This window comes from Triturus cristatus, chromosome 9 (assembly GCF_964204655.1).
Source record: "Triturus cristatus chromosome 9, aTriCri1.1, whole genome shotgun sequence".
Lineage (NCBI taxonomy): Eukaryota > Metazoa > Chordata > Amphibia > Caudata > Salamandridae > Triturus > Triturus cristatus.
Window position 1 is genome coordinate 346,271,230 of NC_140592.1, and position 27,399 is coordinate 346,298,628.

The 27,399-nt window shown below is 49.8% G+C and overlaps 1 protein-coding gene across 2 annotated transcripts in view; it reads right to left on the reverse strand.

Annotated features, from left to right (window-relative positions):
• FANCD2 (FA complementation group D2) overlaps positions 1–27,399 on the reverse strand; it is a 1,050,809-nt gene that overhangs the window by 63,053 nt on the left and 960,357 nt on the right. For both annotated transcript variants that reach the window (XM_085625116.1, XM_085625117.1), the window contains exon 42: positions 18,075–18,221. In XM_085625116.1, coding sequence (XP_085481242.1) covers positions 18,075–18,221 — 147 coding nt within the window. The remainder of the gene's footprint in view (positions 1–18,074; positions 18,222–27,399) is intronic.

The window sequence follows — 27,399 nt, forward strand, 5'->3', positions numbered from 1 at the left end:
AGAAACAGGTGTCGTTGTCCCTTAGTGACCGAGTTGGAAAGTGAAGGGATGGATGAGTGACTCCGAGATGCCCCTTCTTTGGTCTGGGAGTCCTCTAGTTTTCCGCCGGTACGTCCACCACGGCTGTTACCGACCGGTTGGCCCGATAAAGTGACGTCTTCGGTTTGGCAGGGCATTCACGTACGTAGTGGCCTTTTTTGCCACAATGTAGGCACAATCCTTGTTTACGGCGTGACTCTTTCTCCGTGGCTGTGAGGCTCGCTCGTATTGCGCCGATGTCCATGGGTTCTCCCTTGGATCCGGTGGCAGTTTCAGGACTTCCCACTGTCACATAGGATGGAAGGGATTTTCCTTTTCTCCCATGATCCCCCTTTCTTTCACTTAGCCTATGTTCCAGCCGTAATACCAGGTTGATAAGGCCCTCCCATGTCTTGGGTTGTGGGTCAATATGAGCCACGGCGTCCTTGAGCTCATCGCACAGCCCGTGATGGAAGAGCGCCGTCTGTTTAGCAACAGGCCACTTGGTTTCCGCAACCAGCCTTCGGAACGCGTTGAGATACTGCACCAGGTCGTTGGATCCCTGTCTCAACTCAAGCATTTCACGGTCCGCCTGTACGAGTCAGCCCTTCTGTCGAAGACCTTCAGGAATTCCTCGCGAAAAGCACCCCAATCACATAAGATGGGGTCGTCCCTGCTCACCAGAGGTACGGCCCATTGTGCCGCGTTTCCAGCCAAATAGGATATAAGGAAAGCCACACGAGCCTGACTCGTGGGGAACGCCCTTGGTTTGCACGATAAATGTAGCGCCACTTGTGTGAGGAATACCTGCACTGTGTTAGGATCCCCACTGTACCTCTCTGGTGTTGCCAAGGGGACGGCTACCGGCATTTCCACTACTACCGCAGGGGTCTGGTTCGTGAGGGAGGTGCTGGGCGTGAGCGGGTCCAATTGGATAGCATCCAGTCTGGCTTTTACATCGGCTGTTTCTTGCCTGGAGGCAGCCAATTCAATTTGCACGGTCGCTAAAGCAGCCAGCACATCATCAAGTGTTGCCATGTCTGTTATCGACCGGGAGACAGTTAGTGTTATTAAGGTCGGATATTTTGTAACGCCCTGAACGTCTCAGGATCGTTTAACAGACACGATAATGAGAACGCAACCACTTGTGAAGGTTTAGTTATTTTAATGAAGGCAAAAATAATACAAGGAATAAACAAAGGTTATAGTCACTGGAATCCTCCAGGCTAAGTACGTTACCAGCCCACAGCACGGATGGTCCTAACCGTCCTCTGCATATACGCTGATCCCGGCGTATGCCAACAGAGGGCAGAAATGAAATGGCCGACAATGCCAATCGGTAGGCTGTGAGGGGCACGAAGAGTGTTGGGGAGAATCGAGGAGTCAGGGAAACACCCAGCCGGGGTCTCTACCTGAAGGGAGCAGCCGCTCAACCTCTTCCTCAGACTGCACCGGGACGCGGAGTCACCTCCTGGTGATGCGTCACCGATACCCCAATCACAAGCAAAGAAGACTGAACCGAGAGCAGCCGCTCGATCGATCCCGTGGACTTCCGAGTCTGTAACGCGGCAAACACCTCCTGGTGTGCGTTACAGCTGGCAGTCCCTGTATCTCTGGTCGAGCTGGGAGTTACGACTCCAACCAGCAAAAGCGCCACTGCGCTTTGACTCAGCCGAGTCAAAAAGCGAAGCTCAATGGTTATCCGATAGAGCTTCCGGGTCCTTCACAGGTGACGATGGGGCAAGACACGGCCCAGGGAGTAACGACTCGACCTACCTCCGTTCTTGCCTTACTGGAGCACCACTCCGGAACACTGCTCTTCACTAAGCAGGTACGTCGGTGTAAACACAATATCCGACAGCGTTGTACCTCCCAGTTCCTCCCTTTATAGGGCGTGTTTTCCTTGAGTTATGTAACAGCTCTCCTGTTTACATAAGGGCGTGTTTTCCTTGAGTTATGTAACAGCTCTCCTGTTTACATAAGGGCGTGTTTTCCTTGAGTTATGTAACAGCTCTCCTGTTTACATAAGGGCGTGTTTTCCTTCCCTCGCATGACAGGAATTCTTGACAGTCAGCAATACCCCTTGCGCGTCGCTAGGCGTCGTCTGCGGCTCCGCGTCCGTCGTCGGCGTCGTGCGCCGGGATGACGTCGTCGGAGTACTTAGACGCCGCCCTCGCGCGCTGACGTCAGTTCTTGTACATAGCCTTCCGCGCCAGGAACGCAGAGCCATGCAAAGACCGACACTGGTGCCAAAAATAAAATCTAGGGGCCTGAAAGGACAACCTTAACCCTAGATGTCAGTTCGCAGAACGGGGAGGATGGGTGGGTCGGTGAGGAATCTAACTAACTAATGTTTCTTACAGATACATCGTTACCGAAGGTACGTAACTTGTTCATCTGAAAGAAACACGTTAGTTAGATTCCTCACCTTAGAATAGATACCCAAGCAATACCATCCCCGGTGGTGGGTCTGCGAACCAAGATCACACCAGAAAGTCCTGGAGGACAGAACGGCCAAAGAAGCCATCCCTCCGGACTTGGCTGTCAAGGCAAAAATGCCTGGCAAACGTGTGTAGCGAAGCCCACGTCGCCGCCTGACAGATATCCTGCAAAGGGACACCCCGTCCCAAAGCAGTAGTAGCCGCTGTGGCCCGAGTGGAGTGGGCGCGCAGCCCAACAGGAGGGTCCTTTTTAGCCAAAGAGTAACAAATTTTGATGCACAAAACGACCCACCGAGAGATGGTCCGTTTGTGCACAGCTTTCCCCTTCTTAGCACCCACGTATCCAACGAAAAGTTGGTCGTCCACCCGGAACTGCTTAGTGCGGTCCAAATAAAAGGAGAGCGCACGTTTTGGGTCCAGACGGTGGAGCCTCTCTTCCTCTTTGGAAGGATGCGGAGGCGGAAAGAAGGTGGGCAAGGTGACAGACTGCCCAAGATGAAATGGAGTCACCACTTTCGGAAGAAAGGAGGGACGAGGCCGAAGGACAACCTTGTCCGGATGAACAGACAGAAAAGGAGGCTTTGAAGATAAAGCCTGGAGCTCACTCACCCGTCTAGCCGAGGTGATGGCTACCAGAAAAGCAGTCTTAAGAGTCAGAAGACGAAGAGGACAATTGTGAAGAGGCTCGAAGGGAGCGCACATCAGGAATGTCAAGACAAGATTCAAGTCCCACTGAGGCATTACAAAAGGGACAGGAGGGAACGTGTGAGTAATGCCTTTTAGAAAGCGTGAAACTACAGGGGACTTGAAAAGAGAAGGCTGATCAGGAAGCCGTAAGAAGGCAGAGATGGCAGCAAGATAACCTTTCAGGGTGCCCAGGGCAGAGCCCTGCCGGGCCAAAGAAAGAAGAAAGAGGAGAACCTCAGAAAGAGGGGCGGAAAGGGGATCCACAGCCTTTGCTGTGCACCATGCCACAAATTTGTTCCAGCAGGCGTATACCGTCTTTGTGGAGGGACGCCTGGCTGCCAGAATGATATCACAGACTTCAGGAGGCAAGTCAAATGGCATCAACTGCCGCCGCTCAATCTCCACGCATGGAGGTGGAGGCTGGACAGGTTCGGGTGGAGGACCGTCCCCTGCTGCTGCGACAGAAGATCCTCCCGAAGGGGCAGACGTATCGGAGGATCGGTCAACATACTGAGTAGCTCGGGATACCAGTACCTTCGTGCCCAATCCGGAGCCACCAAGATGACTTGGGCCCGGTCGTGCCTGATCTTCTTCAGCACTCTGGGCAGAAGTGGTATAGGCGGAAAGGCGTACAACAGACCGCAACTCCACTCGTGACGAAAAGCGTCGCCGAGCGAGTGCCGCCTTGGAAATTCCAACGCGCAGAACTGCTGACATTGCTGAAAGAGACCTTGCGCCACTTCGGAGTTCAGACGCCATTCGTGATCCATCATGCACCGGCGGCTGAGTTCGTCTGCTCTGGCGTTCAGAGAGCCCGCCAGATGTTGAACCACTAGGGTGATGCCCTGGTGTTCCAGCCACGTCCAGAGGCGCAGGGCCTCCTGACAAAGGGTCCACGACCCCACCCCGCCCTGTTTGTTGCAATACCACATGGCGGTGGTGTTGTTCGTGAACACCTGCACGACACTTCCCCTGACAGAGGGAAGGAAGGCTTTCAGTGCAAGCCGGATCGCTCTCAACTCCAACAGGTTGATGTGGAGGCGAGACTCCGCCGGAGACCAGAGGCCTCTGATCTCCGCCTCTCCCATATGGCCACCCCATCCCAGGAGGGACGCATCCGTCACTACGACATGCTCCGGTTGGGGAAGGGAGAGGCTTCTGCCCATGACCCAATCGCGGTCCGTGAGCCACCACTGCAACTGCTGTGCAGTGCCCTCCGAGATCAAGACATGGTCGGACAGGTTGCCGTGATGCTGGGCCCACTGAAACTTCAGGTCCCACTGCAGAGCCCGCATGCGCCGCCTGGCGTGATGCACTAGTAGGATGCAGGAGGCCATCAGCCCCAGAAGCCGCAACACTAGCCTGACCGAAACCCAGGATAGAGGCCGAAAGATGGGAATCAGGGCCTGTATATCCCGGACCCGCTGTTCCGGTGGATAGACCCGGAACTGCGCCGAATCGAGAACCGCTCCGATGAAAAGGAGCTTCTGAGAGGGACTCAGGTGTGACTTCGGCACGTTGATGGAAAACCCCAGCAAATGCAGGAGATCCGCCGTAGTCTGGAGGTGGGAGACGACTGCCTGGGACGAGCCCGCCTTCAACAACCAGTCGTCGAGATAGGGGAAGACTGGAACCCCTGATCTGCGCAGATGAGCTGCGACCACCGCCATCACTTTCGTGAACACCCGAGGGGCACTGGTGAGGCCGAAGGGGAGCACGGTAAACTGAAAGTGCTCTTGGCCCACCGTGAACCGCAGGTAACGCCGGTGGGCCGGCAGGACGGGGATGTGGAAATATGCGTCCTGCAAGTCCAACGCTACCATCCAGTCTCCGGGGTCTAGGGCAGCTAGAACCTGAGCCAAAGTTAACATCTTGAACCTTTCCTTCCGGAGGAAGGCATTGACGTTCCGGAGGTCCAAGATAGGGCGTAGGCCCCCTTTGCCCTTCTTGGGAACCAGAAAGTAGTGGGAATAACAACCACAACCTACTTCTGGGCTCGGAACGCGCTCGACGGCCCCCTTGGCCAAGAGGGCCGAAACTTCCTCGTGGAGAAGATTCAAATGATCCCCCGAGATACGGTGGTGCTGCGGTGGCATGGCTGGAGGGGTCGTCTCGAAGGGGAGGGAGTAGCCCCTTCGGACGATTTGCAGCACCCACCTGTCCGATGTGATGGACCGCCAGTGGAGCAGGTGATGGCGAACTCTGCCGCCCACTGGCGTGGAATGGGCCTGAAAGCTCGGACTAGGAAGGCTTTGAGGCGGATGCTGCCGGGGTGGATGTGGGCTGACCTCGTCGACCTCCAGAACCGCCTCGGCGGAAACCACGTCCGCGACCGCGCGCAGGTTGGTTCTGCGGCTGGTGGCTAGGCGCACGTGAGGAGGCACCCCTTCCTTGGCCACGAAAGGGGCGAAAAGCGGAAGATTGCGACCGCGGGGCCGAGAGGCCCAAGGACTTGGCCGTAGCCCGGGAGTCCTTAAAGTGGTTCAGCGCACTGTCCGCCTTCTCGCCAAACAGGCGAGTGCCATCAAACGGCATGTCCATGAGAGTGCTCTGGACATCGCCCGAAAATGACGTGGACCGCAGCCAGGCGTGACGTCTAAGCGCCACTGTGGTAGAAATGGCCCTACCCAGCGAGTCCGTGGTGTCAAGACAACAACGTATAGCATGTCGCGCTGCATCCCTCCCATCGGCCAGAGCCTGGGTAAGTCGTGTCCGGACCTCCTCCGGACACAGGGGCAGCGCGTCCTCCACCGCATCCCACAGAGAGTGGGAATAACGGTCCAAGAGACAAGCGGTGTTCAAAGACCGCAGGCCCAAACTAAGGGAAGAGAACAGCTTCTTGCCAAACTGTTCCAGTCTCTTGGAATCCCGGTCCGGCGGGGCGGTCGGGAAAGAGGATTGGGAGGTGGAGGCCTGGATAACCAGGCTCTCAGGGGTAGGGTGTTGGGACAGGAAACTGGGGTCGCCCGGAGCAGGGCGGTGGCGCCTGGCGACGTTCCGGTCCACAGGAGGAACTGTGGAGGGCTTGGACCAGGTGCCCTGCAGAACGTCAATGAGGGCCTCATTGAATTGCAGCAGAGGCTCAGTGGAGCTTGCTGCAGACTGAAGCACCTCAGTAAGGACGTTAGTCCTCACAGCCACGGCAGGTAGCTCGAGCCCGAGGGCTACGGCCGCCTTGCGCAGCACCACAGAGAAAGCAGCGCCCTCCTCCGAAGCCACAGTCGGAGGAGAGACGAATCCAGTGTCTGGAGAGGTATCCAGGCCACTGGCCTCCCCCAGTTCATCTGCCCAGTCCTGGGACAGTTGAGCCTGAACGGCCATAGGATCCTCAAATCCCTCCCAGTTGTCCCCATCATCCGACTCCTGGTATAGAGGAGAAAGTAACGGAGCCGGGCGGTAGACATAATGTGTCTCTAGCGGCGTCGATCTCGGCGTCCATCGACGCCGGAACGGCGCCGGGCCCGGAGTGGGACTGAACTGGGGCCCGACGTCGAGCGGAGTCGACGTCGGCGTCGGGGGTGGTACCGGAGTCGACGCCGGTGGCGGAGGCGTGACGAGGTTAACCGGCGTCGACGGGGACTCGAGAACGGGTCCCTCGGGCGCTTGCGGCGTCGAGGCCGGCGCCGTCAACGGCGCCGGGGCCGGAGCCACCGGCAGGCAAGGCAGCCCAGTCGGGTCCGCGGGGCCCGAAGGCGCACCAGCGGGCGCCGACGGCGGAGCCAGGTTCCTCATGGCCGAGAGGAAGGCACTGACTTCCGCCGGCGTCGCGTTCGTCCCAGGGACCGGAGGGTATGGGGACGGGCGCGGCGCCTGCGGCTCCGCCGGAGCCGCGGGGGTGGAACCACCCTGACCCTCGGCCGAGTCGCGCGACCGGCGAGGGGAGTCCGAAGAGCGATGTCGCCTCTTGGACTTCTTGGAATGCTTCGACTTACCCGAAGACTTGGATCCCGACGACCGATGGTGACGTCGGCTGCGGCTCCGCGACCGATCCTTGGACCACCTCCTGGACCGGGATCGAGAGGCGCGCGGAGCCGAGTGGCGGATCTCGAGAAGCTTACGGGACCGCTCCCGTCTAGCCTTCGAGGTCAGGGCCTTACAGTCCGAGCACGACTCCGCGTCGTGGTCGAGGCCCAAGCAGTACAGGCACCGGCGGTGATGGTCCGTAACCGACATCAATCGGCTACAGTCCGTACAGGCTTTAAACCCAGGCATCCTACCGGCACCGGTGTCGATTGACAGGATCAAAAAGGATCAAAAAGTTAGTCAAAAATTGACTAAAGGGGTAGCTCTCCCGGATCTGCGCTTACTGGCGCGGAAAAAAGAAGAACAGACGTCAGCGCGCGAGGGCGGCGTCTAAGTACTCCGACGACGTCATCCCGGCGCACGACGCCGACGACGGACGCGGAGCCGCAGACGACGCCTAGCGACGCGCAAGGGGTATTGCTGACGAAAAATCTTCCGGATCCAGTCTGACGCCTGGGGATATTCTAAGGTGAGGAATCTAACTAACGTGTTTCTTTCAGATAAAAACAGATGTCAACAGCGCGCTCCACTTTCAGAGCTTTCACCCTAATAGTCTCAAACAAAATTTACCACTTTCCCAATTTCTAAGGATTAAAAGAATCTGTTCGGAAACAGAGGATATGGAAAAACACTCTTCATATCAACAACAGATGTATTTACAAAGAGGATATCCACATGAAGTGATAGAACAAGCAAAACAACGTTCCTCCAAATACACTAGAGAAAGCCTACTACAATTCCAACCACGTAAACTGACATCTCAACAAGTGTTTGTTTCTAAATACTCAACAAGCTCAGGAAAACTTAAAAAAATCATCAACAAACGATGGGAAATGTTACAGAATGAACCAGACTTCAACAACATCTTCAAAGAACCACCTATGTTTGCATACAAACGCTCCAAAAACATAAAAGAACTCATCAACACACCCAAAAAGCAACTTGACATCGACTACAAAGGCATGAACAAATGCCAAAACTGCGTACACTGCAATAACGTCATAGTCGGAAATATACTACACCACCCTTCAACAGGAGAAATGATCAAACTTTTTCACAACTCAGACTGTAACTCGAGTAAACTCATCTACTACATTAAGTGTCCATGTGGAAAATTATATGTAGGTAAAACCGAACTAAATTAAAGTACGAATATCAGAACACAAAAGTACTATCAGAACACAGAATATAAACAGCAGTCTAGCTACACACTGGAATGAGGAGAGACACAGCATCGCCCAAATAAAGTTTGCAGTATTGGAAAAGGTCGTACAACATCCAGAAACAGATCTCACCAGAAGTCTTCTACAAAGAGAAACTTACTGGATAAAACGCCTTGATACTCTGATCGATAGGGGAATTAATGATAAAATTGACTATACATGTTACTTATGAGAAAGGATTTTCACACTGTCATAGGATGGTTCAGCATGATTTATGTACGCTGTTTTCTAATCTATATCATGACGACACGACACGGGTGATTTAGGCTGTGTTTTGGTCTTTATTTTCCCACATTCTGTTTCCACATTCTCGTCCCCTCTTTGTTATCATCGATATACAGTACCCTTTTAAGTCACGAGACCCTCATTTCCATCGTAGGACATTAGCCTTACTGTGAGCTCCCATACGCCCCCCCTATGTACATCTCCGCGATCCAAACCCAAGTGGTTTTAAGCTTCTCTACACGTTCCAAGATGGCGACTTCCTTTATCACTAAGACCCTCGTCAGTCTCTAGTCCTCTAGAGTTCACACGAGATTTCTTCGACTTTTTTACCGTTACTTTAGACGCTGAACTATGCGCCACTGCACGGTGAAGACCTTGGTCGAACCCCCTGATTTTTTCGGTACGAAAGAATTAAGGACATTGACTTTAGAATCTTCGGGTTACCGCCTGGTAAGAATCTTCTTCTTGTCTCGACCCTACCACATTTTAGAAGCTTGATTCTGAACCCTTGTAAGTTCATTCATTCCATTATCGCTTTTTCAGACCGCGTATTATCCAAGATTTTACCGTCATTTTACGCTTTGTGCCTTCAGACCCAAGATCAAGGTACCAGTTCATTTCTTATTTTATTCACTTTCTTCTCACACCGCTACGCCTGACAGTAACAGTCTTCTCACGGATTTCAGCACATTGTCTCATTATGTCACGTTATAGGTGGAGGGTCCACTTGTTTACCTTCACGAAGTCTTTGCTGAACTACCAACCATTTTTCACCGTTTGTGCTAAATGAATAATATCATATAGCTTTGGTTAAACTGACGCTTGAACATCAATGTAAAGAAAATATTTTTGTTTATATCGTAGAAAACTGAGCCCCTGAAGAAGAGCCGGCTAGGCTCGAAATGCATTGGGCAATACGCTAAACACATTGAAATTTTCATTGTTTAAAACCTGGATTGAACAAAATGAACTTTATGGACAACCAATGAATAAAATTGGAATGTATTCATTACAAAGATATGTCATTTGTTTATCAATTCAGTATATTTGATGATAAAATCTTCTTCATGCAACTTGTGACTGACAACAAATGTTGAATAAATAAATTGGTATTTTCACCAGTTAGTAACAGTGCGTAGAGGACGGGTCCCACTGACCCTGAAATTGTTGGGAAATCCACTCACCACAGAAGAGTTGGACTGTTTAGTATAGGCCAAGAAAGAAGCATCGTGAAGCGGGTGGACCATCCCAGGGAGTGGAACGCAAGGAACCGTTATTGCTGAAGATACAGGAAAAGACACCGAAGTGCACATAAAAGGTGCTAGAAAAGTCACCGCCAGACAGAACGAGGGCAAGTTCGAGTACAAGCACTGACTTGCTCCTTGAAACACAGAGATGTAGGACCAGACTTCGCAGTAGCGAAGAGAGGTGGAGAGCAAGGGGGGCGAGCTACGACCATGCAACTACGGGTGCTGTAGGAGGAACCCAACTAGTGCACCCGTGGCAGGAGGTAGCCGCGTTTTGAAGCGTGTTGAAACACATTGAAAATCTCCAAAAGAGGAGAATGAGGCACATATGCAAGGCTCAAGCAAGGTGAGACCCAAGGCGTAAAGGAGATAGCGCCAAAGGCACAACACTGAACACCGTGCAACAGTAACACAAGGGCGTCATTGGACGTAGGCAGCCCAAAGGGGCCTCCATGCCCGTGTGACGCATAGCAAAGCTATACAATAGCATACAGGTACTCCACATGGAGTATGGCACATCCCCAAGAATCATGGGGGAACACCTCTTAGGGAAAACCACAATCAGAGGACAGAACACAAACAATCTGTAGAACACCGCCACAGTAGGCTTACCGCCAGCCTAAAAAATGCATAGTGCAACTGGTGGACGTCAAATAAAGAGGCAACCACCCCAGATCATGTGACATGGAAACCGTTGAATACAGACCTATGGGGGAGGACGCAATCCCGCCAGGAGGCGCTGAACAGCCGAATCGGCGTGGGCATCAAACAAAAGAACCTCATCAAAGGGTAAGTCAACAAGGCATTCCCGGATATTCTCCGGAAAGACGCCATCCCACAACCAAGCATGGCGCCGTATGGCCACCGAACCAGCCATAGCACAGCCTAAGGAAAACGCAGTATCCAAGGCCGAGCGAATTGTAAATTCCGCCAAATAACAGCCATCACGGAGAAGAAGAAAGAGGTCAACACGAGCGCCCTCAGAAGTGGCTGATAGAAGAGACTCGGCAGAGTCCCAAAGGGCAGAAGTAGCCCGAGCAAAGACACACACTGTATTTGCGCTAGTGGAGGTGAAAATGTTACGGCCCCACGACTCCAGCCATCTGGACTCCCGAGAGGGAGGAAGCAACAGCTGAGGCAAGGAAGGGAAAGCAGTTTGCAGGAAAACCCCCTGAACGTCTGGGCGAACAAATAAGCAAACTGGATCATGTGGAGCAGGACTGTGGCGGTGCCAGATAGAACGAGCCACCAGATCACCGGAAGCTGGCCGAGCCCAGGTGCCCAAAAGGGCATCATAAAGAGAAGCGTCGAAGGATAGAAGTGGCTTTACAGTCCCTGAACCGTGGTGGAGGACATCCAGCAGAGGGTCAACTGGCAGGGGGACCGAAGGAGAGTGCATACTCAGAACACGAGCGGCCAAGGAGACAACCCTAATGAACACCACACCGGCAGCCCTCCGAGGAGGGGACAGCAACTCATCTGTGGGTGAGGGCTGTAAACTAAGCCTCCCAATCCAGGGAGGCTGACCAGTGAACTGAGGATGCCACCTTTTTTTTTTTTGTTGAAACATTTTTTATTGTTTTCCAACACAACAAGACAACAATCAACTCTCAATCCCCACCCGTCCAGGAAATACCACACATGTAACAGCATCCCCGACTCTTCTGAAGACGGCTCAACCTTCCCACCCGGTCCCTTACCCCCCCCTCTCCCACCCTCTGTCAGTGTGCCCCCATCTCCTACCCCGGTCCCACTTTCGATGTGTCCCCTCTCCCTGGTCAATAAAATACAGGAGCCCAGCCTCTCCCTAAACCAACAGGACCTTCCAGCTAGCCCAGCCAAAAGTGTAGGCGGTCAGGGCCCGCCGTCTCGCCTCTTCTACTCCCCGCTCCCCACTACCTCCTGCCCGTCAGACCCGCTCTCCTCAGCCCCCGTCTCGGACATCAACCCCTGAAGTTCTACCACCAACGCTTCCCATGCCCGGGCCGTCGCCAGCGCCTTTTCGTCATCTCGCCGGAGGGCCAGTTGCACCCGGAACGTGCCCTCAGCCCCTGCCCAACGCGCCAACGCCGATCTCCAGCGCAGGAAGTTAGGTCCCCCCCGGGATTTCCAGTGCAGAGTCAATTCCCTCTTGGCCATTATCAACCCCAGATCATAAAATTTGCTAGTGACCTTCGTGCGGCGAGTGTGGGGGAACCAAAGCAGCAAACAGGTCCCCATCTCCGGGGCAATGGAGCGATCCGTGACCTGGCTCAAGCAATCCACCACTGCTTCCCAGTAGTCACCCAACTGCATACAGGACCAAAACATGTGTCGAAAGTCCGCACTGTCCACCCCGCACCGCGGACACTGAGAGTGCGCTCCCCCGAAATATCGCAGTATCTTGGCCGGTGTCAGGTATGCCCTGTGTAACGTAAAAAACTGGACTAACTGGAACCTGGCATTCCTCGTTCCCTTCCAGGCCCTCCGCACCAGCGTGGACCACGTGGACTCAGGGATCTCTTTCCCTAGGTCCGCTTCCCACTTTTCCCTCAGGGCGCCCAGGGGGAGTGAGGATGCCACCTATGCCCAAAAGAAAGAAGCCCCATTGACGAATGAGGGTCCAGATGGGGCTCCTGAGGAGGCGGGAAGTCCACGCGGGCCACAAACTCTAAGGGGGGGGGGGCGGGCAGGCAAGGATAGATCCGGTGTTGCCAGGCGTTGAGGCGACACGGAACTCTCCCCGGAAGCCTCTGGAGAGGAGTCAATAATCCTGCGTCGAGGCGGCGCCTGAGCTACTTCGGCCGGCGCAGACCCTGCCCGGCGCCGAATCGGCCCCGTCAGGAGCCGACTCGGCCTCGTCCGGCACCGACACGACCTCAACCACGACGAGCTCCGCTTCCGAAGAAGGGGACTGCGCCGGAGTAGGGGAGGCAAGCCTACGACGCCGTACCGGCACCGACTCAGCCTCAACCACAACAGTCTCCGACTCCAAAGGAAGGAATGGAGTCGAAGCTGGGGAGGCAAGTCTACGGCGCCGGACCGGCGCTGACCCCGCCTCCGGACAGGTGGCCGCCTGTCCGGAAGGCTGAGGCATGCTCGAAGCAGGGCTGCGAGCACCAGCAACCACCTGCGGCGCCACAGGGAGCCCCACTGGACTATGCGGCGGGTAGGGGTGCTATGGGTCGAACAGGGGAACCCAACTGGGCCGCGCCTTGACGACGCCACATCTCTATCATCTCTAGAGGTAAGGGACACAGTCGGCGCCGGGGCGAACCCACCGGCGCGTCCGCCGGAGACCCCGCCCGTAGCGGAGGCTCCGAAGACGCCCCATGGAGAGGGGGGGACCCAAAGGGAGGCCTGCAGGGCAGCGGCATAGGCCTCCATTTGGGTCTGAGTCGCCCCCGCGCCAGGATAAGGCAAATAAGGAAGGGGCGACTCCCGGGGGCGCACGTCTGGAGGATTCCAGGAACTAGTGCCCCCACAACCGAAGGAAGTGAGGTCGAGGACCTCGGCGACATGCGCCGTGACTTACCCAAGCGAGGCAAACGACGCACGTGGGAACCAGAGGGCGACTGACGCCGCAAATGGAACCCACTGCCAGAGGGACCTGCCACCAATGAGGAGGCCGGGGGCCATGACGACTCCGACCGGGACAGACAAGCCAAAAGCAGCTTCATCCTGCGCTCCAGCCGGGACTTCGGCTTGAGGTGTTGGCAGGCGTCGCAGTCCGTCAAGTCGTGGTGTTCGCCCAGACACCACATACAGATAAGGTGTGGGTCCGTCGCGGACATTTGCCGCGAACAGGAGGTACAAGTTTTAAAGCCCGAAGGCATCGCACACTGTTCCAGACGCTAAGCGTCAAAAAAGGGTGAAAACAGGCCAGAGGAACCGCTTACTCCAGATCCGCGTTGCACACGGAAAAGAAGGAAACTGACGTCAGCGCGCCGGGAGGGACTTATATGACCTTGCTGACGTCACGTCCGTGGACGACGTCAGGGCGGGGTCGTGTGGCGCCATCCCCCGGCGCGCAGAGGTGCTGCTGCAAAGAGTTTTCCGGATCCAGTCTGACGCCAGGGGATATTCTAAGTTAAGGAATCTGCGGCTAGATATCTCTATCAGATATGTGTCTGTAAAAGTATCTATATTGGAAGCACTATAAGGCTGCTAAAAGAGAAGATTCAAGAGCACATCTGCCATTAGAAATGGCAATAGTAATTATCCTATGGCTGTCCATTTTAATATACACCATGGGACAGCAGATATACCTCAGATTAGATTTCAAAGAGTTGGAGGGGTCAAGGACCATCTGGGAGATGGCGATAGGACACACACGGTGAGGAAACTCGAAGCAGCTTGGATTACTAAAATTAGGTCGGTTGATTATGGCCTAAATACAGATAGGGAACTCTATATTTATAAAAGATTGAGCATGTTTAACCTCATATTTGGGTTGAGTAATCCAGAAATATATGCTGAAAAAAATGCATATTTCAATGTCTTTAAATCTGAATAGTATGCTAGCCATACTAAATGCTGAATTCAGTGTGTTACAAGAACTTTTGTACATTATGAGGCAAATACGTAAATAAGAAGTACGATACAAGACAGTTTTTTATGGTATCATAACATGGTCAACATTATTTTAACACGTCAACAGGCAGATCTGTTTTAATCCTACATGTTATTTTCCTTTCCTTAGATGCTAACTCACACACTGGCCTTATCTGTATCTTCTTATTTCTCTGTCTTCCTCCGGTGTGACAACACGTTCTGCGACACAGGCATTTAAATGTAGTGGGACACTTAATTTGTACACTCCTTATTTTTTACTAATTCCAGTTTGATTCCAATATAACTGTTTTGGGAGAGTTTAGAATTCAAACCATTTCGAAATGGTGCTCTTGATAGGGGATCCGGCTGCTTCATGCAGACCGTTCTGTATGTCTACCTACCGACGTGTTTTGCTTCAACTTTAAATAGTTGAAGTCCCACGACATAGTACATGCATACACGTTGGGAGACCACTAAAGCAGCTACGGATGAGTTCTGTGTGTTTCGGTTCTGTTTTAGCCATGTGAAAGGTGACGTTTTCAGTGTAATTAGATACTCCTAACTGATGAGTTTTCAACTTTGGTCTCTGCGATGTATATTGCAGGCACAGATCTCTACATTGGACTGACTTTAGCCCCTGTTTGTACGCAGTCCTCATTTACTTGTTGGGGAACGCTACCATTATTTAAGTTATATAACGAATATCATTTTCGTTCTGATGCCGATGTGAACTTTGAGTGTGCTCTTGCATTTATACCACCTAAACATTAAATTTCGTGTTACTAGGCTCTCTACCTAAGATAAAATGTTTGAGTACATGCCGTGTTTTCTACAATTACATTATAATAGCGTTCCTTTTCCACTTGGTTTGCCGATGATTCTTGGTACCTAATTAGAGGACTTGCTGATCCTATATGGGTCGCTATGGAAAGTTTTTGACATAGAAATACCGTTTTATCACTATGTAAATATATTTAATCTTATCCCCTATGAATTTATTTATAAGTCAGTTTGACCACAATTCTGTTTCATTTTTTTGAAAACAGGATATTTTTCTCTCCTGATCTAACGTGTTTACTCTTTACAGCATAAACTTTGATCCAGAGGTCGTTAAAAATTAAGACCTTTTAGTTTTACACATATCTAGTCCTTGGGGCCCCAAAGACTTCTTTGTGGCACTTGCACATGAGGCGCAGTTAAATCACTTTAACTCACTTCAAAAGACTTATGAGGTAATATCCAATTTTGGAGCACAATCTATATTACACATAGGTGTTTATGACTCTGGTATTTCTTTGGCTTCTCTTTTCTATGGACACCAAATGGGGGTAGGATATGAGACAACTTCCTTTCACGATTAGAAAGGATAAGTCTCCCCACTTTTTTGTTTGCTTTTGTGTCTCTTTCTCTTCTTGTTTACTTTTTCTCTTTTTTAGTTTTTCGGTTGTGTAACTATGATATGATATTCATGTATCCACACGTAGAAAGAACCTTTATAAGCATGTCAGAATATTTCTCTCCATGCACTCTTTCGGGCTACAAGTGCTGCATGTTTATGTAAAAATATATTAATGAAAAAAAGTAGTTTCCATAGTGTTTACACAAACATGTAACAGTTGCATTTTGAATTGACAGCCTTGAAAAAGTTGTCTTTTCGACCAAACACGAGTCGGCTGTGTGTTTTTCATCTGATACTGACCTACTTGTCAACAGACTTTGGATTCTTTGAAAATTAAAAGTCGGATCTGATAGATTGGCAGACTAAAAATACTATACTTGCTCTGGATTTCCTAACAATTTGTCAATATATGGAATCTCAGTTTTCTCATATATTTATGTACACTACTGAGGTTTGTGTAGTGTTGGTCCATTGTAGCACACGTTACCATTGTATTTACCATTGTATTATATGCACTTGCCATAGATTGTGAGTAGATGTACAAGCAGTCTTATTACCACTGCCATCTCTTTTCTTCGACTCTGAGACTATGCATGCAGCATCATGAAGAAATGAGAAGAGACTCATATCTGGTTGTCTTATGTTAATTTCTTTCTTTTTTTTTTGCACAAGTAAAGGATGAAAGGGATGTAGAGTGCCACCCGGCCTCCACTATACATTGTATCCCTCACTCAGCCAGTGGGTCTGGCTCGCCCCCTGGTGTAAATAAGTCAGAGAATCGCTTGTGGTTCTTTGGCGACATAAAGATCCTAGTGTCGGTATGTCCTGTCAACAATGAGTGTGCTAAGTGAGTCCTACTCTGGCCTATAGAGGGCAACACACTGCCCATAATAGCCTGGACCTAATCAGAAGCATGAGAACTACACATAGCGGGCTGCTAGCAACCGTGATAACAAGGCGGCAGAGCACAAGTTGGGGGAGCACGCAGGTAGACAGCGGCTACCCACTATTTTCACAGGGTGGACTCTGTCACCCCTGCTAAGAGGTTCGACCCCAGCGAAGTAAGCTGAACTTGTCCCGGTGTAATTTTCCGACACATTCAGCAGTGCATGCACTGTTGACGGCTTTCCCCCAAGCAACAATGTGCAGGCTTGGAGGGACTTTTTAATTTTCCCCTCCAGCTGGGCCCAAGACAAAGGGCTGATTTAAAGGCCATCAGCTCTCCTTTTGTGTGAGTTTAATCCTATGTGGGAGCTCTATCTGCAGCCTCATACCTAGGTGCCAGAGCAGTGGAGGGGAAACAAAGGCACACAGTTCGCTATCACTTCACAAGCATTTAAGAGACACTACCATTTGGAAGCGATCTTTTGACTTTGTTCAATTACTATATAAAAGAGCAGGCACTGTAAGCATGTCAGCTGTATCAGACTGTGAGAGTATTTACATGAATAGCAATTTAAATACCCAATTTTTTTTATTTAATTATTTTACAGATTCCACTTCCTGTGATGTCACTTACTGTAATGCCACATGCAATGTCACACGCATTTATGTCACATGCCATGATGTCACTTGCATACTATCTAACTTAGCCCAGGCACTTCTATTTTTAGGACTTGTGCCCTGCAAGGAGGACAGTCCTGAGCCAGTAACATCAACAGCAATGACACCCTCACTAAGGGTAAAGCAGATGTGAACTTTTTCCCCAGTAAGTGGCAGTTGCTTCCACAGCAGAAGCAAACAGGAGTGGTCCATCAACACTGACATACCAACCCTGGCATTGCAATGCACTTCTTTCCAGGAAGCTGTGCACATGCACTGAGGAAAAATACTGGCATTCTCAGTGCAAGAGTGCCAAGGAGTTGATGCACCGTCCCATGCTATATAGAGCAATGGATAAACCAACGACAATGTATTTATGCATATGAGTTTATATTTTTATTGTGAATATCATTTTATTGTCAGTTTTCAGAAAAAGGAGGCAGCAGAACTAAAGCGGTCTCTTCACCAGATCTAAAAAGGTAATATGGACATGATGAAACCATTGAGATCCTAGTGACTAGGAAGTCCGGTACCAGCAGAATAAAATGAAACAATGTTTGGGATCGAGATGGAATTATGGAAACGTAATGTTCAATAAATCAGATAATTTATGACCTTACTAGGAACATACAAAGAGAAAATGTGAGTGGAAGACCAGCACAATAGAAACTATGCTCTCAATTGTTTGGATTAAAAACCTTATCCCATTACATTTCTTGGTTAGAGAACTACTAACCTGAAGGTCCCTGTTTTTGAGGTTGCCTAGCCAGAACGCCTCCTGGCAGTTGTTGATTGTTAGCATGGCTTTCACGCGGTACACAAATATCTCAAGACACTTCTTTAACAGAGGCACATGGTTGGTCAATGTTGTGTCCTGGTTAATCTAAGAATTCAAAAAGAAAGTATGTTACATATACAAATTATGGTTCTTTAAAAATTTTAGTTTATGACTTTACTATCTCAATTAATGAATACACCTAAAAAATATTTCAATATTTACAATCTACTAGAAGCGACCTCTCAAAAACAGGACAAATGAACAATTAAACAAGGCCTTCTGAACTTGCTTTCACCTGAACAGGTAAAAAATGTAATGTAAACAACAAAATAGTACAAAAGATCAATAAATTGAGGAAGTCAAAAGTAAAATAAAAAAGGTAGAGGCTATATTAGAAAAACATACTAACAACTTTCAAAAACCTAGTAGTTGGAAAACAGAAAAAATTATTACAATTAAAACTTTGAATAAAATTAGCAAAAACAAGAAAATAATTAAACAGCCTTTGAGTCAGCAATGAAACAGAAAGGATCTGGTGCCTGTAGGAAATATGCCCTTTTCTGCGTGGGCACCCCAGATTTTCCTCAAAAAACATAATTGCTGTGACACAAGGAATTGTCTACCTAGCCCTAGTTTGTGTGATCCTATCTACCTACTGCTAGTATTACTACAGAGATATTGGCACTTTCAAGAATTGGACGAGGTCGGCTCACTCACACGATTCAGCTCTCTGTCTAAAAAAATCTTAGGATATACCACAAGGCATCCTTTAAGCAGGTGGTATTCTAGGCTTGATTAAAAAATTACCACAAGTTAATTTCAGAGGAAGTAGGTGGTTACTATGACCATTACGTACTGCTGAGTTGTCATGCCAACATGTTTCTGCCTTTCTATTAGAGCCCAAGAGAGGTCTCAGGCCTTCACCTGGGCTCAAAATAGGTATCCCTAAACTTATTTAGTTATAGTGAAGGGTACAATAGTAACAGTTGAGAGGACCTACCTCTCTTCAATCAATCACCAGGGGCTAATACCTAGAGCTAAAGGGCCAATTGCCTCATGGTCTGTCTCGGGTGGGAGCCTCCTATAGTCACACTTATGTCAAGGTACAGCGCCCACATCAATCCTACCTTGCCCAAAGAAACAGCCAACTGGTAATAACATCTCAAATGATGAAGGTGGCAAATGATGGAGCATGTTACATTAGGCGAGTGAGCCTACCTTGTCCAATTCTTGCAATTGCCCATCTCTCTGAAGGGATACTAGCAGTAGGCAGATAGGATCACACAAACTAGGGCTACAGAGAAAATACCCTATGCTCGCTAAGAAAGTGTCACACTGATTCTGTGTTTTGAGTAATTTCCACGAGGCACACGTGAGCCTGGTTTATCGCCTCTTTCTCTCTCTTTGGTGTTTATGGCACTCCAGATTTTTGCCATATTTGCTTTGCTGGTTTTAAAGTTCTGTGCCTTTTACCTGCAAACCGGGAGGAGAGTGCCTGTGCTGCCCGTTTAAACATTGTTAAACTGGCCTATTCCTAATTGGCATGTGTGACTTGCCTTCAGGTCCCTAGAATATGGTGTTGAAATTCCACCCGAGGCTTGGGACTCGGAAATGCCATTTGTGGACTGCAGCACCTATTGCGCCACCCACTGTAATGACAGCACAAAGATGGTTTCAGTCCTACTCTGTGTAGCCTGACTGCTTGTAGTGTAAAACTTGCAAGCAATCTGTTAAAATAACCCATTTTGACAGGTAAAATTCTCCTGTGAAAATATTAATAATTCACCACCATGTTAAGTGTTGCAGTTGGGTTCCGCTTATTCAGTCCGACCAGGTTTTTTGATCATCTCGTTTTGGACTTTGTCATTTTGGCGGACGGGATATCTGTTACCGCTGAGATAGAGTAACCCATCCGCCAAGATCTATATCAGGTCCTGAGTTTAGTGTGTCCAGGCCAAAGACTTTCATCATCTTGAAAATTCCTCGACACATTGCTTTTAGGGCCTAAGTAAGGTAAACAGGAACTACCGAAAAAGTAGGTAGGGTTGGCCTTGGTAACATTTACCCCATTGGCTTGGGAAGAATCAAGAGTCACCCACACCCACTAGCTGGTGCCAGGCATAAATGTGGCACCTCCAGGCTCCCTTTCCGGACCTGCGGATAATCAGAAGAGAACTGGACCTGCTTTCTGTGACCTTAGAGGAACCCTAAACGACTGGGCCTGCTCCCTCTTGTACCCAGGACAAAGAAGTTTGGGATTCCAAGGGTCAGTTATCTGGGAACAAGAAGACAAAAAGCTACAAGAGTCATTTTCCCTGGAATGCCCAGCTGACCAGTAACAACTGGACCTATATGACTGCCTCTACAGGAGCGAGTCCTGGCCCCTAAGTGCAGCTCCTGAGGTCCTGGGAGCCTAAAGTGGCTCATCGGAACTGCGCTAGAAACCCCGAAAGGTTGGAACCTAAAAGACGAAGCCAGAAGGTAAGATCTTTGACTGGGACGAACCTGGTTGGTGTATGTGACTCGCGCTCCATCGCAGTCAATTAAGCCCAAAAGAACTAAGACAACTTTGATGCGATATAAGTTGGCGAAGGAGCCGATCCCGAATTGCCTGACCTTAAGATGGCGGCAGTCATCAGGAAACCAATTTGGCCGTGAGCGGAGGGCCTTCATAGGGCAAACGCACACCAAGGATCCCAGAACATCACCGCAGACTGAGTGCCCCCCTACTGGAAGAAAACTCTAATGCTACCTGCTATGTATCGTCCGATTTGGGGTTAGCCCATTGGAACCTAAGGAGGTAATCTAATACTACGTCAAGAGGGTAGCAGCTCCAGAGGTGAAGATTATGCTTAGAGGAGGGATGGGGGGGGGACGAGTGCCCCTGAGGCGCCACTAGCTGCTGGAAGAGGGAGGTGCATCTGTGGTGGGGTCCCCCTTCACCTGCTGAAGGCTGCTCACGCACGGAGGTTGGGGGGGACGAGGGGGGTGGGGATCGGTCTGCATCTATGTCACTGAAGAAAGTGACAGGCAGAGTCTCCAACTTCTTCACTCCTACCGAGAAGAGACAGCCCCTGGAACAGAGGGAAGACACGGCCGCCATGTCGCTCACTAAAGACGACCTAATGGTCTCTCTCAGGGAATTCAAGGCTGAACTACGCTCCGAGATTAAGCTAGACATCAAGTCAACGAGCCATGGCCACTCAAGACAAAATGCAAGACCTCCAAGCGCAGTTACATCTGGCCCAGCTGAAGACAGAGGATTTGGAAAACAGATCAAGAAGAGATAACATCAGAATCAGAGACCTAGAGGAGGGAACAGAGAGACCAGACCTAGAGGCCTTTATTGAAGGCAACTTTGCAGAGATTTCGGGGCCGCGCCAGTGAAAAATCAAGATCGAAAGGGCGCACCATGTAGGGAACCAATCGGCGGGGAACATTCTCGTCAAGCTTCACTCCTTTAAAGTAAAAGTGGCAATCCTGCAAAGAGCTAGGAAAAAGGATGACATCTCCTTCCAGGGTTCTCGATGCAGACTATATCGAGATCTGGCACCCTCCACGCAACTGCTGCGGCAACAGTTTAGGCCCATCACCAAAAAACTGATAACGGAGAAAGTCAAATATAGATAGACATATCCCTTCGGCCTGGTCTTTGAATTTATCAACAAAACGCGCCACATAACAGGGCTAGAGGTGGGCCTGAGAGTGCTGGGACTCCTACCCCATGGAGGTTGAGAGCAGCCAGGGACCTTCGAGGGGGAAAAAGCGCGACAGTAATAAGCCCTCCCAAAGGAGCATTAGTTTAGTTCCAAAGGCGGACACGCTAGATCATAACATGAAGTATGCAGTGGGAGGTAGAATGGAGGGTGTACCGTAGAGGGGACTCACCTCAGATGAGACAGGGGAAAGAGGAATCATCCAGAGGAAATGGAGGAACCAGACCAATAGAAGGCGCCTGCCTCTACGTAATCCCGGCCCCAGGTGGACTAAGACAAGTGTTGGCTACCTACATTCTGCACAAGGGACAGCCGAGGCTGCTGGCACTGGCCAAAGACGCCCACCAGCACGAACCTACCATTCAAAAACGTTATGGCTGGAGGCCCACGGGCTGTCCGGTGCAGGTTACTTCTGAACAGTTGATTCCAATGCTGGGGGGGTTAAAGGGGGTTGGTGGTCGGCATCGGGGGGAACTGAACTTGCAACATCACTGGATCACAGAGGTCTTCCGAGAGTAGTGAGGCCTCTCGAGGAGAGCCTCATGTCAAAAGGGTGGGAGGAAGCCGGGAGCTAACATTAAGGGGTCCAATTGCAGGGGGGTGGGCGGGGGAGTACGAAATCAGAGCCATGGTGATTTAAATTGCCTCCTGGAACGTGAAAAGGCTGAACTCGCCGCTCAAGAGACATAAAATATTGAAGTACCTGGTAGACCATCATTTCGAAGTAGTGGCACTCCAAGAAACGTACTTAAAACGGTCAGAGGAGCTTAGGCTGCGCCATAAAAGCTACTCTCTAATCTAAAGATCCTCGGCTGGCACGACACAGAGGGGGGTGGCACTGTTATTCCATAATTCCACTAAATTCCCACAAGAAGCTATAAAATCAGATAAAGAGGGCAGGATCATTATGGTAAAGGGGAAACTGAGGGGTCAGTTATGTACTTTTATTTCGGTGTACGGACCCAATCTAGGTCAACCTGCGTTCCTTTCTTCCCTGCTTGACCTGATGGGAGAATTTGCTGAAGGCCCGACAGTCCTTATGGGGGATTTTAATCTCACATGGCACGCAGAAATAGATAGCACCCAACCCCATTGAAAAGCTGCAGGCAGCTTCCCCAAAGGGATTAAACAGTCTCTGCATACCCTAGGGCTCAAGGATTCATGGAGACTTCTCTACCCTACTACCAAAGACTATACATTATTTTCCCATGTACTCCAAACGTATTTACGGCTCAATTGCATTTTTATAAGCCAAAGTCTACTGGGGTCCCTTCAGGCCGTGAAAATCCTCCCGATTACCATCCCCGATCACAGCCTTGTCACAATCTGCTTGGCCTGGGGAAGCGCCGCAGCCAGGATGCCAAGATGGTATTTCCCTGTGTCCCTGACAAGAGATAGATTGTTAAGAGATGAACTAAGGGGGGCTATCAAAGAATTTTTTCAACTAAACCGCCCGCAGGATACCTCTCCCCTGAATAATTGGGATGTATTTAAAGCGGTCCTGTGGGGTAAATGCTTGGAGCTTAATGCCACATTGAAAAAACATATAAAGAGAGGGAAGCCTTGGAGACAGAACTGGAGCTAATCGAAAAGGAACATAAAAAGTCCCCCTCCCGGGCATTGCAACGTTAACAGAGTGCCCTAAAAGGGAACATCAAAGCGATCTGGCTGAATAAATCTTGCTGCGAATCCGTCAAATCTCATACACAGGGGAACAAAGTGGGAACCCCAATAGCCAGACAGCTACAGGAAAAAAGGGAGAGGGAACACATTGGATGCATATGCGATGGAGAAGGCAATATAATGCACTCCGACACCGAAAAGGCCAACCTATTTAGGGCGTTTTACAAGGAGCTATATACATGTGAGCCCTCTGACAGAGCTGCACAACGCCAATACTTACAATAACTGGAGATACCGCAGGTCCCCCAGGCCTGGAATGACATGCTTAACGCACCCATCACCGACGAGGAGGTAGTGAAAGTGATCAAGACACTTAAACCCAACAAATCCCCTGGGCCCGATGGCCCACTTCTATGAAACATTCGTGCCAGACATCATTCCACACCTCACCCAGCTGTTTAACACTATGGCAGAGGGCACCAGGGGGTGACAGTCAATGGTGGAAGCCATGATAAGGGTGATCCCCAAGACGGGATAAAACCCACCAAACTGCACCTCATACAGGCCAATTGCGCTCTTAAATCTGGACGCCAAACTATATTCTGCAATTTTAGCAGCAAGACTAGAGGATTTGATGCCAGACCTAATCCACCCAGGCGTCATAAAAGGTAGACAGACCCACGACAATATCTGCAGGAAATTACATCTGATAGAAAAAGTAACTAAACACAAGTACCTGGCGATCCACGTGGGTTTAGATGCCAAAAAGGCTTTTGACCGGGTGGATTAGCCATTCCTTTTCCTCACACTTGAATATTTTGGGTCCGGGAAGAAGTTCATAGACATGGTCAAGGCCAAATATGCGCAACCACGCTCTAGAGTGCAGGTTAATAGGTTAATGGGACCAGCTCAGATCTGTTCCCGTTGAATAGAGGGACAAGGGAGGGCTGCCCGCTCTCGCCTCTTCCCTTGCCCCTTAAGCATAGAACCGCGGGCGTTATGGATTCGGGCGACCCCAGGGATACGGGGCATTAGCTTCGGGGGAGAAGAGCATACATCATCTTTATTCGCGGATGACGTTCTGATGACGCTCACCGCCCCTGACCACTCGTTTCAGGTTCTACAGGGGGAATTACTTGAGTTTGAAGACGTGGTCAAATCGTCTATACTAAATCTCACGGTAGCAGAGGACGAGGCTAATCTTCTCCGTGAGCAGACCCCCTTTCAGTGGGCCAAGCGCACCCTTCAGTACCCGGGCATCCAATTAACACCACGACTAGAGGGCCTTTATAGGGCCAATTACCCACCACTCATGCTTCAAATCCAGCAAGATCTCCAACGCTGAGGACCGCTTTTTATCTCCTGGCTAGGACGCATACATGCGAAGAAAATGACAGTGCTACCCACATTTTTGTATTTGTTCCAGGCACTACCAATTGACTTATATAGGGAGCGCCTGCCCAGACTGCGCTCCCTGATTACTTGATATATCTGGCAGAACTGCAGGGCTCGCCTACCCTTCCACACCTTGAGACGCGCAAAGAACGAGGGGGGCGGGGGAGGGGGTTGGGTGAAATTCTCCTCCTGATTTTAGTCTAAATTACAAAGCTGCCCAAATGAGGATTTTGGCAGAATGGTCCAAGAGGGAATCAGATAAGCACTGGTTGCACATGGACAGGGCGATAGTAGGGAGAACAATTTGGAATGTAATATGGAGACCTAAGAAAGACAAACCCACAAACGCCTACATTATTACTCCTACTCGGACCACTATTAATGTTTAGGATGCGGTGTCCAGAGGGCTGGGGTGGAGTACATTTCCGTCACCCTATACTCCGATCCATTACAATCCAGAATTCACCCCTGCACTATGCGATGAGCTGTTTGATGCATAGAGGAAGGGTGGATGTCTAATGCTTTCAGATCTATTTCACAACCACAACATACTCACTTTTGAAAGTTGCCAAAGGGCGTTTCAAGTATCCCCTAGCGAGTACTTCCACTACCTTCAACTCAAGCCCTGGGCACTACACCCACAGGTCAGGGAGACGAACACCGATAGAAAACTTTGTGCGGAGGGTGGGCTCCTTTCTATATAGTTTACTGCTCTCCACACTACACTCACTGAGACCCCGGTATATGAACCTCTGGGAACATATGATAGGGAGGTAAATCTCCGCCAAGGAGTGGAACCGCCTGTGGACAGATAACACCAAGAATAATCACTCCCTAGACCTGAGGGAAGCCCATTATAAAACTCATTGATTGGTACATGCACCCCACGAAACTCAAAAAGATATTCCCAGACACCTCTGATCAGTGTTGGAGGGGGTGCGGCCTTCTCTGGGACTTCCGACATATCTGGTGGGATTGCCCCACAATCAAAACATTCTGGGAGAAAATTCTGGCTCACATGAAAGATATGCTTGGTTACCCCATTCCGACCTCCCTAGAAGGAGCTCTAATGGGTATAAGAGAGCTCTCCTGGGTATAAGAGACCCAGAGCTGGAACATCAATCTAAAGCGGACAGGGCTATTATGTGGGCATGCCTGGGGGCTGCCAAAATCGCAATCGCTGTGGCATGGAAGAAGAAAGCGGCACCGGAGCGGTCCCAATGGCACTCACGCCTCTGGAAAATACCCCTCATGGAAAGAATGGCAGACACCTCCAGGGACAACTACAAAAATGTTGAATACAAATGGGGTCCTTTAGTCACATATCTCAAGCAAGGCCACTCCTTGGCGGTCTGCCCACCCTCCCTTCGGTCCATGCACTTGTTCCAGTTTAAGGCCACACACAACTTGGTACTGATAATCCCAGAGGTGCAGAGGGGACCCCCCTCAATAGAAGTATGATCAGACCCCGGAGCCCTGTAAGGATTAGTTACTTACTTGTAATCCTAGTTCTCTTCCAGGGGTATCCTCATCAAAGTCATAAGCACTAGAATATTCCCGCCCATGCGCGGGACCCCGGAAACACAATCATATATGTGACAAACATATATGTATCTCCACATATAATAAAAAAGTAAATGCAGCCTTTCATAACCAGAGCTGACAAATGCTGTAAGGACTCCCCTATATATTATAAACAATATATTAAAAACCAGGGAAAAACAACAGCAAAGCATGTTTGAAAACTGTTTTAATGCTTAGCATATAGCACAATCCCTCAGATAGGACTGAAAGCATTGACAGCTCTGAGGCTGCATTGCAGAAAACTACAGCATAGAAAGGCTGGAAAGCTAACTCATAGCAACATATGAATAAACTGGCACCGTGCCTTTAAGGCAGCCATGACCCCTAGCTTCCCATCATGCCTCAGGGGTAACCGTTAGGTCAGTTGTTCTTTGCGGTGACACAAAGCCATGACACAAAGAGACGAGAATTCCTTAAAAATAAGGTTCCTTTGCCCGGGGAGGAGGGAGGGTTGCTTAAGACTTTGATGAGGATACCCCTGGAAGAGAACGAGGATTACAGGTAAATAACTAATCCTTCTCTTCCAGGGGATCCTCATTAATAGTCATAAGCACTAGAATAGAATAGCGAGCCTCACCTCTTCCACTGCGGGCAAAGGAAAGAAACAATTAGCAATCAAGCTCAGATAACTAAACTTGAAAACTCAGATATTTAATTATCTGAACAGATTTCTCAATGAAGCTTGGCCTACTTGAGTATCCGCCCTGGAATCTGATTCAAGACAATAATGCCTTGTGAAAGTGTGTACCGATCTCCAGGTTGCTGCCTTGCAAATCTCTGCCATCGGAACATCATGCAAGAAAGCTATTGTAGCTGCTTTCCCCCTAGTGGAGTGTGCTTTAGGTGACAACAATAGGTGTTTATTTGCCAGCTGGTAGGCCAATTTTATACAGGACACTATCCATCTGGAAATGGACCTTTTGGAAGCTGGCAAGCCTGTCCTCATGGAACAATAATTTAAAAAC